Source organism: Pelodiscus sinensis, chromosome 18 (assembly GCF_049634645.1).
Source record: "Pelodiscus sinensis isolate JC-2024 chromosome 18, ASM4963464v1, whole genome shotgun sequence".
NCBI classification, from domain to species: domain Eukaryota; kingdom Metazoa; phylum Chordata; order Testudines; family Trionychidae; genus Pelodiscus; species Pelodiscus sinensis.
Genome location: NC_134728.1, coordinates 20,564,405 through 20,577,908, shown reverse-complemented (window position 1 = coordinate 20,577,908; position 13,504 = coordinate 20,564,405). Strand labels below are relative to the sequence as shown.

Here is a 13,504-nt window from a genome sequence, read left to right as displayed (position 1 = left end):
GTTGATTGTGGTTACTTCCTGAATCATTTGGATTGTCCAAGTATCTGCCAAAGAGTATCACCAGAAAGGGGACAAGAGGTATTCCCAGTTTCAGCTCCATCCATGGGAAGTGTGTGCTGCCTACACAGAATTTTTAGCTTGGTTCCTCTGTGAGAATGCTCTGTCATGCTAGATTCATCATTTTTGTATGGTTCTCTGATGCCTCTTGTTGCTATATTTGTTCTCTCTACATCTGGGTGGGTTTTATAGCCTCTCCAGCAGCCCAGTCAGCACAGATTCCTTACCATGTGGCATCCTCAGCATTATAGAGGTAGTATTGGATGTGGCCAACAGTAAATATGTTGAGAACCAGTCTAGGCTGTCTTTTATTCCGAGGATGTCAAACCAACTTTTCCATGCAATTTCTGTGTGATCGTTAGATCACTTCACTGATGACCTTGGGGAATTGTGAAGATTGGTTCTATTCCCATTAGGAAATTAATCTTGATTCAGTTTGAATTTTTGAGTGAATCCATTCCAAGTCGCTACCATGATAGGATAACATTGCACTTTTTAAAGATCACTCCCTGAAGATTACATATACATTTTTAGTATGTCCTTATTTTGGTGAGCTTTTCCCCAGCTCATTTTTAATTACACTTATTTTTCTGTTTACAATATCACAATAGGATGTTTGGAATGGTTTTGGAGAAAATAATAATTCCTGAAATACAAAAAGTATCTGGACAGGTAGAGAAGAAAATCTGTGCTGTTGGTATTACTAAAATACTAACTGAGTGCCCTCCCATGATGGACACCGAATACACAAAATTGTGGTAAGTGCAGAACAGCTTCTGAAGGTTTGTTGGTGAAGATACTAATTGTTGCTAATGCAGTTGAACTAATCAGATGATACATTCCTTTTTAAAAAATATATGCTTTTGTGATCTTTGTGCAGATGTCAGTATTGTTTTGAAACTAACAAATAAGACAGGTCTTCTGGGACCCTGCTTGAGAGAAATTATTTTCCTTTACTTCTGCATTACTTATGAAAATCAAGCCAGGTTTTGACTTTCTGGCCTTCAGAATGGCAGCATAGTTGAGCCTATACATAACTTTAGACTAAAATTCCTGTTTGCCATTTAGCCTCATAGAAGATCCATTGTCCAAATGGCAAGCAACCATAAGTTATATTTAAAAATGATTGGATCTCAAAGTTAGAATATTAAGAAAAAATTAAAACTGCATGAATGGAGTAATCTAAAAAAGTTGCTTTCTTTGGACATTTTAAGGGAACTTGAGACAATCAAAGATGAATACTTTCTTCATCTTTTTTTAATAAGCATATCTAAGTGGTGTCTATAAATTTTTGTGCACATTCATTATACCTTCAAATCCCATATTGGCCCAGATCAGGACATAGTCTATTAACAGTTGGCCCTTTATTAGTAATCATTGTGGGTCAGATGTATTTGAATTTTCAGTATTTTAAAATCAATTCATGCTGACAATGTATTTATTTATATTTTGGTTTTATCCTCCTTTGTCTTGTGGTAGGACTCCTTTACTGCAGGCTCTAATTGGTCTCTTTGAACTGCCTGAAGATGATACTATCCCTGATGAAGAACACTTCATTGATATAGAAGATACCCCAGGATACCAGACTGCATTCTCTCAGCTTGCCTTTGCTGGGAAAAAAGAGCATGATCCTGTGGGTCAAATGGTGAACAATCCTAAAATCCATCTGGCACAATCTCTTCACAAATTATCTACTGCATGTCCAGGCAGGGTAGGTGACAGTTAATGTTAATCTCCATTTCTACAGAGAAAAGATACCCTTTTGATGACCAGTTTCTTATGTTCAAGTTACTTTTCTAGACAGCAAAACAGAGTGGATGTTTAGTGCTTAACTGAAATATTTTTCTATAATATATGCTTTGCTAGACTAATGATGCTGTGTCTACACTACCAGGTTATTTCGAAATAGCAACTCCCAAAATAACTATTTAACAATAAGCTTATTCCTTTTCACAAGCAGGAGTTATTTCGAATTACAGGCTTGATAGTTTGGAAGCTCACCTTATTTCAAAATAACTCCCCAGTGTAGACATGCCTTGAAGGTCCAAATCGTTCTGTTTTGATTCTGGGAAGGGTGTAAAATGTTTGTACCTCTTAGGTTAACCTATCTCCTCCCCTAGGGAACAGGGTGGATTTGGGGTGGGGGACTTGTTCTGAATTAGATTCTAATGCATTTATTAGTCTTATGGGGAAGATGGTGCCTGGACTGGTAAAACATCCAGTGCCATTGAGTTGAATTGAATGTCAAAGCTCCAAATCAATAGCTTCAGCTATGTTACTGTTGGTCATGCTGAATAGTTACATGCCTAGGCATATTTGTAGGGTGCAGTTAAAAAATACCTTAAACCATATAATGTTTTCATAACTCTTAGAAGTCTTCAAGATTCTGAGGAGCAGAGATATCAGGGGACAGCCTACTGTAATAAGACATCTGCTTTTGTACTTGGTTTGTGTTAGGATGTGAAAGATTAGTCAACTATCTGATAAGCAAAAGATAGTCGATACACTGGTTGACTATTTTCTCCCCTTTCCCTCCCACTTGCTCCCTCTGTCAGAAAAGGGTAGCAAGGGGGGGGGCAGTGCGGTGAGGAGACTTCAGAGCAGCAGCTTTGAAATGCCACAGGGCGCTGGGGACCAGTGGGGGACTCCATCAGTGCTGGCCCAGTGCTCCCCGCATCATGTTTGCCTTTGAAGACACTTCAAAGGCAAGGCTCCCTTACAGATTAATCGAATAGTTGGTGCAAATTGCATTGACTATTGGATTAGTTGATTAATCTAAATTTAACATCCCTAGTTTGTTTTCATTTTTCACATTCTACCCAAACTGGTAATATGACAATATAAGTGAAATTGTCCTTGTTAATTTCAATTTCAAGGTGGTGTATTGTAAAAAAATGCAGAAAATTAAGATCTCTAATACTAATTTCTGGTGCTGGCAGACACTGGCATATCTGTTGCAGAAAATGCACTGGCACTGCAAAACTGCTTGTATCAGGAATTCAGTTAGCTCCTTTCCTTATACCCTCATACTGACACAATCCTGAAATACAGTGTTGTTTAACACATACACACATTAATGCTTTTATCTTATTATGTTTAAGGTCCCATCAATGCTGAGTACTAGTCTGAATGCAGAAGCCTTGCAGTATCTCCAAGGATACCTCCAAGCCGCAAGTGTAACACTGCTCTGAATTGCATGTTTGACAAGCAGAATTGAAAGCTGTTTATTTAAAAAGAAAGTTGACACTTGCTTTCTTTTAAGCAGAGCTCAGACAAAATGAAGTTGCTACTTCAGAATGTATCGCAGAATCCATTTTGTAAAAGATATTAAATGTTGCTTTAAGCAGAAACAGAAAATTGGGTGATTCATGTGATCGTAAATAAAGAGGCAGCTAACTTCCATTTCCAGTTTAATTTCAGAAAGAACATTAACATCAGTTTACATGGTGATTTGAGTTCTGCATCTGCAGTGTTTGGATAATACTTTGAAATGGATGGAGAGTACTGGCTATTGAAACTCACTTTCTGTCACTAAAACTCCTTTTCATTTTGATGTTGTCATTTGTATTTCTTTTGTGTCTTTCTTTAAACTATCTAAATTGTGAATAAATAAGAAACACTTGTTTAAAATGTCTAAAACGTGCACTTACTGTTGTAAATTAATCTGTAGTCATCAGAAAACAAATCTTAAAATGTAGTATAGAAAATAATAGTGGGACTTAAAAGTTTTGAGGGGTTGTTTGTTGGTTTGTTTGTATTTTGGTGTTTCTAATTCTCAGCACTTTAGCACCCTTTACAACAAAACTAAAAATGTATTTGGAGGAAAATTCAAATCCAGGTATTGCTTTTTTAATAAAAATTGAAGTAGGAAGCAGTAATGGTGCTCACAAAGCATCCCTTATTTTTGGGCAGTAAATAATAATGTAGTAAAAGCATAACAAAAACATCCTATTAAAATTTTAAATAATACTAGTAGATTCTTTTCTTTTAAATGTGGTTTTTACTGATGCATTGTACTATAATTGCCATAATATAAAACCATTCTTTTGCACTTGATTCAAGTGTTTTTTCCCATCCCTTAAAATTTATTCTGAAGAAACTGAAATTTGAGGGGGCAGGTAATTTTAGGTGCATCTCAGTCCATGCGTAACTTTGACACACATGATTGTGCATGCAAATGTACAGTTAAATGCACTGCTCATTTGTATTCTCAAATGACCAATTTGCTATCTTAACTTGTGCAAATCAGGTCCATAGAACACTAATAGCACAGTGAGACAAATAAAACTGGCTTTGAATGAGTGGGATCAGGGAACTCCTGTAAAAAGGAACCAGAGAGAACACCCTGGAGCTTTTAACAAGGTCTTGGGGCAGAGAGTGGGAGGAAATAAAACTTTTAAGGAGAAAAAAAAAATTCAGTGGCTTTTACGCTTGCTGGCGAATTAATGGAAGCAAAATTTCTCCTAAAGGGTCGACAATGGCTAGTTAAATTGCTGAAGAAATATGTAACTTTTTTTGTTTTTTAATACTTGAATAAGATAAATCCTCATGCTTTGAGGTCATACGCCAGTCTCTGACAAGAGTTTACTTCTCTTCTGTATAGGATTAAACCTGCCTACTTCATACATTCATGTTTCTACCTCTTGAATTATCTGGTATTGGATATTGTCATAAGCATAGTTATACTGGGTCAGACCAAAGGTCCATCTTGCCCAGCAGCCTGTCCTTTGACAGTACTCAATGCCAGATGCCTCAGAGGGAATGAACAAACAGGTAGTCATCAAATGTCACCCATTCCCAGGTTCTGGCAAACAGAGGCTAGAGACACCATCCCTGCCCATCCTGGCTAATTGCCATTGATGGACCAATCCATGAATTTATCTAGCTTTTTTCAAACCATGTTATAGTCTTGGACTTCACAACAACCTTTAGCTAGGAGTTCCACAGGTTGACTGTTCATTATATGAAGAAATACTTCCTTTTGTTTGTTTTAAACCTTCTGCCTATTAATTCACTTGATGACCCCTAGTTCTTGTTTTAGGAGTAATAATGCTTTCTTCTTTACTTTCTCCACACCAGTCATGAATTTATAAATTATTTCTATTATATCCCCCTTAATGTCTCTCTTCTAAGCCTACTCTTTGTTTCCTATCTTTTAACCAGTTATGAATCCATAAGAAGACTTTCCCTCTTATCCCATGACAGCTGACTTTAAGAGTCTTGTCAAAGGCTTTCTGGAAATCTAAACACATTATATCCACTGGGTTCCCCTTGTCCACATGCTTGTTGCCCTCTCTTCCCCCCGCCCCAAGTAATTCCCATAGATTGGGGAGGCATGATTTTCCTTTATAGAAACTTTGTTGACTTTCCCCAACAAATTAGGTTCATGTGTATGTCACCAACTGGATACTGTTCTACTCAAGTTCTTGTGTTGCATCCATCTAAGTGCTAGTGATACATACATGATGTGACTACCAGGTGTCAAGTGGGGTGTCTTCATTCAGCTTCCCAGCAGGAGTATTGCATATGGGGATGGCTTTTTATTTTATTTTATTTTATTTTATTTTTGAGGAGTTGCTTAAATTGTCTGGTTATTTGTTTGGTAATTTTTTCCCTTTTTTATGAGACCAAAGCTGAAAGAACTAATGCAATTCTTGGAGGCAAAAATGGGAATCAAAGAATGGAACAGAGATTATTTTAGCTTTGTATTTGGCACTGGCGTCAATAATTCAAGAAGGATGTTGATGACTGGAGAGAGCTCAGAGAAGAGCCATGAGTATTGTTAGAGGATTGGAAAACGTGCCTTATAGTGACAGATTAAAACAGCTCAATCTATTTACAGCCGGTTCCCTTAGTTACGAATGCATCGACTTACGACTGTTTGTATTTACAACCAACCTCCTATACAGCTGGAACCTGAGTTACGAACAAAATCTGCACTTACAAACAGCACAGCCATACATAAGTGAATGTAATCCGACTTACGAACAGATTGAGTTATGACCTAGTGTTTGGTACGTAACTCGTTCGTAAGTCGGGGACCAGCTGTATATTGAGACACATTTTACCTACACATGGAACAGATATTAAATAATGGGTTCTTCAATCTAGCAGAGGAAGATATGTGATCCACTAGTTGGAAACTGAAGCCAGACAAATTCAGACTGGAATAAGGTGTAAATTGTTAACAATGAAAATAACCAGTGGAACAACTTACCAATGGCAGTGGTAAATTTTCCATCATTTTCCATTTTAAAATAGAAATTGGATATTTTTCTAAAATGTATACCCTAGGAAAGTTAAGTTGCATTAAAAACCACAATGTGTTGCTGACAGTTTTATTGTTTATGGTTTAAGTATTAATACTAATACTACTATAGCACCTTCCATCCAAAAGTCTCAAATCATTTTATTGAACAGATTATACATGACCCTTTTTCCCCCTCTTCTCCTATTTCCTCCCTCTTTCCCCAAATATTTCCTGCAGAAATTAAGGCACAAAGAGATTAAGTGACCTGCCCAAGACTAACAGTAAGTCTGTAATGCATCTTGGAATAGAACCCAGGTTTCTTTATTTCTCCTCCTTGCCTTTAATCACAAAACCTATGCTTCCTTTTTATAGCCTGGAAATTAAACAATGGCCAGACAAAAGCCAGGTCCATTTATCATATGCACTTGCGGGTCTTTGATACATAGTGTAATCTTATATAATTATGCCACAGTGCTAATATAAGGTGAGTGAAGCATAATTTGCAAGTTGTTTTTTTTAACTTAGAGCTGGCTCACCAAGCTAACGATGTACTTGAGAGGCTGTCATTCTTCAACTAAGAAGTTAAGCTTGCGCAGAAATTATTGCGCTTGGCCTGTACCCCCGAAGTCCTGATAAAATGGTCATGAATAGTGGTTTTCAACCTTTCCATTGCAGACCTCTAAAAAGTTTCAAATGAAGATGTGACCTCCCCTTCGGAGATCTTAGACACCCCCAGGCATCTGCAGCACACAAGTTGAAAACTGCTGCTCTGTGGCAATGACAACCTTTTGTACATCCCTTAGACATAGTCTGTGGACCCCCAGGAGTCCATGGACCACAGATTGAAAATGACTGACTGTTTGAGACAATAACCTTAAAATAACTAACTTGCGGGGTGTTTTACAAAGTAGCCAGACATGTTTCTTGCTTCAAAGATTTTTACAATCTCAGGTTACAGGAGCACCTTCTATGGCAAAATGTTTTAAACTAAGTTAACATCTTGCAAGTCATCTTTCATTATTGCAAGAAGATTATTTTTTTTATAATGTATAAAAAAAATCCTGACTTGCTCTCTTCAAACATTGCTCAACTTGTTTTTAACCTGCAAAATGGCTGCTAGAGTCTTTGGATGAGGACAACCAGGAAACAAGAATCTGTGCTTTCTCAGACCTCAGGTGAAGGCAGGCAGAATCATAAGGTTTTTTTTCTTTCGTGTATGTCAGAACATTGACTTAACTAGGTGTTAATCTTGTCAATTGCTCAGATTTCAGTCTTGTGATATAATCCCACAGGTCCACCCTCAAACGAGATGTCCCAGAACTGACATTTGTAATGGGGAGAGAGCAGGATCTCTTTGAAAAATTCTGTACAGTAAAACTCCATTAGTCTGGCATCCAATGCTCCAGCACTCCTGATGGTCCGGCACCATCAGGAACCCGGAAGTGCTCAGGGCAGCCGGACAATTGGAGCTTCCCCGATTCAGCCGCTGCTGAAACTGACCAGCAGCTGAATCGGGGAAGCCGGGGGCAAAGCAGCTGGGGTGCTGCTGGGTTGGACCAGTAGCGCTACTCCTGGGGCTGCGGGACCAACCCGGCAGTACCCCAGCTGCTCTTGGGGGCGCCTGGAGCAGAGCAGCCGGAGTGCTGCCGGGTTGGTCCCACAGCGCTGGGGGGCTGCGCTACGGGACCAGCACAGCAGCACCCCAGCTGCTCTGCCTCAGGTGCCCCATTCAGCCACTGCTGAAACTGACCAGCGGCTGACTCGGGGAAGCCTGGGGCAGAGCTGGAGTCAGCCGCTGGTCACTTTCAGCAGCAGCTGATTCAAGGACGCCTAGGGCAGAGCAGCTGGGGTGCTGCCGGGTTGGTCTCGCAGCGCCGAGGACTGGTGCTAGTGGATCAACCCGGCAGCACCCCAACTGCTCTGTCCCAGGTGTCCCCAAAAGCAGCTGGGGTGCTGCCGGGTTGGTCTCGCAGCACCAAGCGGCGGTGCTACTGGACCAACCCAGCAGCACCCCAGCTGCTCTGCTGCAGGCGTCCCCGATTCTGCTTGGGGCAGAGCCAGACTATCGGAAGGGGGGGCTATGAGGGGTCTGGTGTGGGATCCCCCCACCTCAGACCCCTCATAGCCCCCCCTTCTGATAGTCCGGCATATCTGATAATCCGGCACCCCCGGGGTCCTAAAGGTGTCAGATTATCGGAAGTTTACTGTAGTACAATTATGCAACAAGAGAACTCCCCCCCCCTTTTTTTTAAAAACTTGCATTAAATTAAAATTCCTTGTGACTTACAAGAAGTCAGAACTAGTGTATACTATGAGGGCAGATGTTTCTGACACATACTACAGGTTGGACTTCCCTGGTCTAATATCTTTGGGATTTGACTGGTCCCAAACAAGGGAGTTTGCCGGACCAGGGAAGTCAATGCTGGCCTCTCAGTCCTGCAGGGCTGCCAGCCACTGGCCCCACAGTCAGACTGCCAGCCCCACTGCCACCACCCAGATTAGGATCCCAGTTGTCAGGGCTCTCTGGTCCAGGAACATTCATGGTCCAGTTGGACCAGAAAGCCCAGAATCCTGGTTTAGAGAGGTGCAATCTCTATCTATAATGGAAACCACTGAATAGTACATAGTGAAAATCCAAGACAGTCTAGATTCCTCCTTTTAGCGGACAGCTAACGCAGTCACAGATTATCTCAAAGGTGTGAGGGCCTTTCCGTGACAATCACTACATAAATAATCTGAAGTTAGTGAGAGCCTCAACTACTGCACCACTTGTCTTGAGTACACGATTGGACCTTATAACACCTAAGCTACTGCATGTTTTCAAAGTAATGATGCACAACAGTGGAAGATGAAGTGACGTAAGTAAGATGAAATGTTATTAGAAGCTACTAATATGACAAAAAAACAAAACAAAAGCAAAATAAGTGTTGCCAGCACAGTTTGTTCATGTTTAACTGTCTGGTGTAAATTATTCAAATACCATAAGATGAATTGTGCAATCTGAGTTTGTGACATCAGTATTAGACTACTTTGAAGCAAATATGAAAATAAATGGCTGCATGATAAAATTATAAGCATATTGTAAATTCCAAATGATTGCTTCATGATCTACCTGTAAATATTGTATTGGATTCTAGTACTGTTTTTCCTTAATACCGTTTTGCAAGGGCATCAAAGTACTTTATAAGCAATTAACTACTTCAGTGACCTGCAAATGAAATTAACAATGAATTTGTGCCTTATTTTTCCTAACAGGAATCTTATAAAGAACTGTTTCTGCTTTCTTTCTTTTTTTTGGAATATAATCTTGTATTTACTTGAGGAGTAGGAACTATTTTAGCCCTCTATTGAAAAGGTGGATGTGTTAGGGTTATCTCAGATTTTCAAATTACATAGCAGTTTGTTTAAAACTTGACTCATTTTTTGTAAACTAGCTATGCATCTTTTCCCCACTGAGTTTGTTTCATGTTATTACTACAGATGCTAATACCCCTTTAGGGAAAAACAATGTTGGCAAGAGCTCTAGAATTTCTAATGTAAAATGTAATCAGAAAAAAAATGACATCTCTCCTATATCATAAATCAGTTCCTTCCATTTCCCCCAAAATCCACACTGTTGCCTTTTTTTCTTTTGTAGGTCATCTTTAAGCCTCATAATTGCTAAGTAGGTAACTTCTTAACTTCACCTATTGCTGAACTGCAACAATCCAAAGATATCTCAACACCACACAATTACTATACAACCGATCAGGACAAAATAGAACCTGGTGTTTAAGTACAACTTGAGATGGATGTCTACTTATTTGAATATTGGCAAATGCTCTTTTAAAGGTCATCTTGCCACTGTACTTATAGCTGCACAATATATTCTTATGGTTTATTTAGAAGGCGTTCTTACAAATATTACCCAGTTTTATAAGCTATATATATATATATATATATATATATATCCCTTTTTTGATAAAGGGCTTGTAGTTGCATTATTTATGCCTAAATTCAATCCTTTACACTTTATAATGCAGATATTTACACATGGTTGAATAATGCGGACTGCCTGCAAGGGTTTTTTCAGTTTATCAGCAAAAAAAGGCAAAAATAACTAAGTTTAGTTTAGTAAAGAATTAAAGTGTTACTGGGCCTTAAAGGGTGCATTTTAACATCTGAATGCATCTTTTTACTTGTATTAAAAAAGAGTAAATTATTTCTAAATAGACAACTCCTCACAACACTTTCTGTGGTAAAACAGATTGACCTGATCTAGCTAGCATTTTTCTTTCTAGAAAATGCTATGTAAGGATTATTTTAAGATTTATTTTTTTTGAATCACACCATAATTTTGCTACCATGTTGCCTTTGTTTTTATTATAAAAATCTGCAGTTTGCTGCTGTTTAATCACCCCCAAAAGACTTACAGATTCAGGAAAGCTTAGCCTCCTTGAGGTATTAGTGATTATGCATAACAACATTTGGCAGTGATGATTAAATTCTATGCAGCATTCTGATTATACATTTGAATTTTACTGTGGCTTAGGAAGAAAAGCTTCTAGTACAACTCTGTACAATTGGTCAGATGGATAATGCGGCTGTTTTTTTTTTTTTCTGCCTTCCTTTTGGAACGCAGCATTAGTAGCTATTTTTGGAAGGAAGACAAGATTATGAAAGGTTTTAAACTCTTGCTGTGCTATCCAGAAATGTAAACTTTCAGACAGTTCTGTTCCGCTTTGCTCCCAGTGCCTCTGGTCTGCTGGGGACCGTCTCCAACAGACCAGGGACACCCGGAGCAAAGCGGGGAGGCGGAGGGGTCCCACACCTCTGAGGCTTTGCTCTGGCAAAGCCTCAGAGGCGCGGGACTCCGCCGCCGCTGTCGCTTTGCTCCCGGTGCCTCTGGTCTGCTGGGGACCATCTCCAGCAGACCAGGGACACCTGGAGCAAAGCCGGGGAGGCGAGGGGTCCTGCGCCTCTGCGGCTTTGCTCCCCGTGTCCCTGGTCTGCTGGGGGGGGGGGACGCAGCTAGTGGCGCTCCCCCCCCCCCCCCAGCAGACCAGGGAGACGTGGAGCAAAGCCCCGGGCCTGTGGTAGAGCAGGTGGGGCGCTGCCGGTTGGTCCCGCAGCACCACTCCTTGGCGCTACTGGACCAACCCGGCAGCACCCCAGCTGCTCTGCCCCAGGCGTCCCCAAGTCAGCCGCTGCTGAAACTGACCAGTGGCTGACTACAGGAAGCCCCTGCTCCGGGGCTTCCTGGAATCAGCTGCTGATCAGTTTCAGCAGCAGCTGACTTGGGGATGCCTGGGGTTCTTAAGTTGAATCTGTATGTAAGTCAGAACTGGCGTCCAGATTCAGCTGCTGTTGAAACTGATCAGTTTCAGCAGCGGCTGAATCTGGAGGCCAGTTCCGACTTACATACAGATTCAACTTAAGAACAAACCTACAGTCCCTATCTTGTACCTAACTCAGGGACTGCCTGTATACCCATACATCATTTTTTCTGTCAGAGTACCAATATTTAATAAGAACATTTACTTCAAGTTCTAATTTCAGAGTCAAGTTGGTACAATTTAAATATTGTGGCAAGCACAGAAAATGCAACTAAGTTTAAATTAGTGATGGTTCTTTGAGGAATGTCCCCATGAGTGCTCCACTTTCGGTGCGCTAGCACCGCTGCATCCATGGTCGGCAGACTTTTGGTAGGAGTGCTCCTCCAGTTGGCTGGGTATGCAGAACGCTGAAGCGCAGTGCTTGGAACAGTCAGCCTGTGTGCACAGCCAACCGCCTCCTCAGTTCTTCTCTGACTGCCATCGGCTTTGGTCACAGGAGAGCAGTTGCCCTCATTTACCTCAGCCTATTGCTTAGTGTTAGCTGTTAGTATTAAGTTTTTCTTAGCTTAGTTTCTTTTTTTTCTTGACTAACAAAAAATCTAATAATAGTACTACAAAGAAAGAAGAGGAGAAAGATTCTCCCCTCTGCTTCACAGAAGCTGCGGGTTCTACACCGCCTACACAGAACGGTTTTTCACAAGAAGAGACCACCTCAGAAAGGACTTCTACCAGGAAATGCCTGGTTCTCCAGGATTTAAAAAGTGCAAGTTCTGTAAAGTGTCCATTTCTATTTCATACGGCTGCTCTCAGTATGTCCGCTGCCTTGGTCAAGAGCACAATACACAGCCTTGCAAACTGAAATTGGCCAGCAGAACAAGGAGAGCTATAGAGCTTCAACTTAAAATGATGCAGCTAGAGCAGAGTTTCCCAACCTATGGGTCGGGACCCAAATACATTTCAAAAGGGTCACCAAGTGTCTCCCCAGGTGGCTCTGCCTTCCCCTCTCCCCCTCCTGTTTTTGAACTGCCTTGGGTCACCAAGTCTTCCTGAATTGTCAAAATGGGTCCCCATCTGGAAAAGGTTTGGAACGGCTGAGCTAGAGAGAGAATCAAGCGCTGCACTTGAAAATGATAAAATATTGCCCCCCATGCTCATGTCTCCTGTGGAGGCTCTCACTTGAGGGGCAACCCCTCTCTCTCAAGCCCCAAGGACCAAGACAGGACTCAAATGCCCAGGAAGAGGTCCCACTCCTCGGCAGGTTCTGGCTCCCTGCTAAAGAAGCATTTTGCAAACAAGTCTGTCTTATGCCCGCCACAGCTAAGGTGCCAGAGAAACAGATGGGGGAATGGGGCCAGTGCTTACAAAAGCCGGGACTCCAAAGAGAAGGTTTGACCTCCCCCCCCCCCCCCCCCCCCACCCTTAAGCTGAATGCAGAGCCAAAGTATATGAGTTCCACGCCGGTACTGGCAAAGTTGTCAGTGGCACCAACAGCCCTGTCAGCAGCACCGATCAAACCATTGTCAGTGGCACCAGCTAGAGTGCAGTCAGCACCACCTGGGGAAGGCTGATAGCAGCACCAGCAAGAACGTGCTCAGTGCCAGCATCAAATGCCGCAATGCAAGCGCTTAAAGAGCCAGCCCTGACCAAGCGTGCAAATGCACACAAGAGGCACCCGGCTCAAACCTCACTACCGGCACCAACAACACACACAACCCCAGGGCACATCCTGCTTTCCCCCCACCACAGCTGCCTCAGTTTACCTCAGCAGCAGAGCTGACAGTGGCATCGATACCAGGGACTCCACTATTTGGAACAGATGGCACCCCAAAAACCTCAAGGTTTAGTCTCTTCGACACCTGCCTCTGTGCCCCCATTACTGAGT

The 13,504-nt window shown here is 41.5% G+C and overlaps 1 protein-coding gene across 2 annotated transcripts in view; it reads left to right on the top strand.

Moving 5' to 3' along the window:
* CSE1L (chromosome segregation 1 like) overlaps window positions 1-3,696 on the top strand; it is a 41,094-nt gene extending 37,398 nt beyond the window's left edge. For both annotated transcript variants that reach the window (XM_075901235.1, XM_014578146.3), the window contains exons 23-25: window positions 669-815; window positions 1,537-1,768; window positions 3,159-3,696. In XM_075901235.1, the coding sequence (XP_075757350.1) occupies window positions 669-815; window positions 1,537-1,768; window positions 3,159-3,248 (469 nt within the window). In that variant the 3' untranslated portion in view covers window positions 3,249-3,696. The remainder of the gene's footprint in view (window positions 1-668; window positions 816-1,536; window positions 1,769-3,158) is intronic.
* Window positions 3,697-13,504: the final 9,808 nt, after the last annotated feature.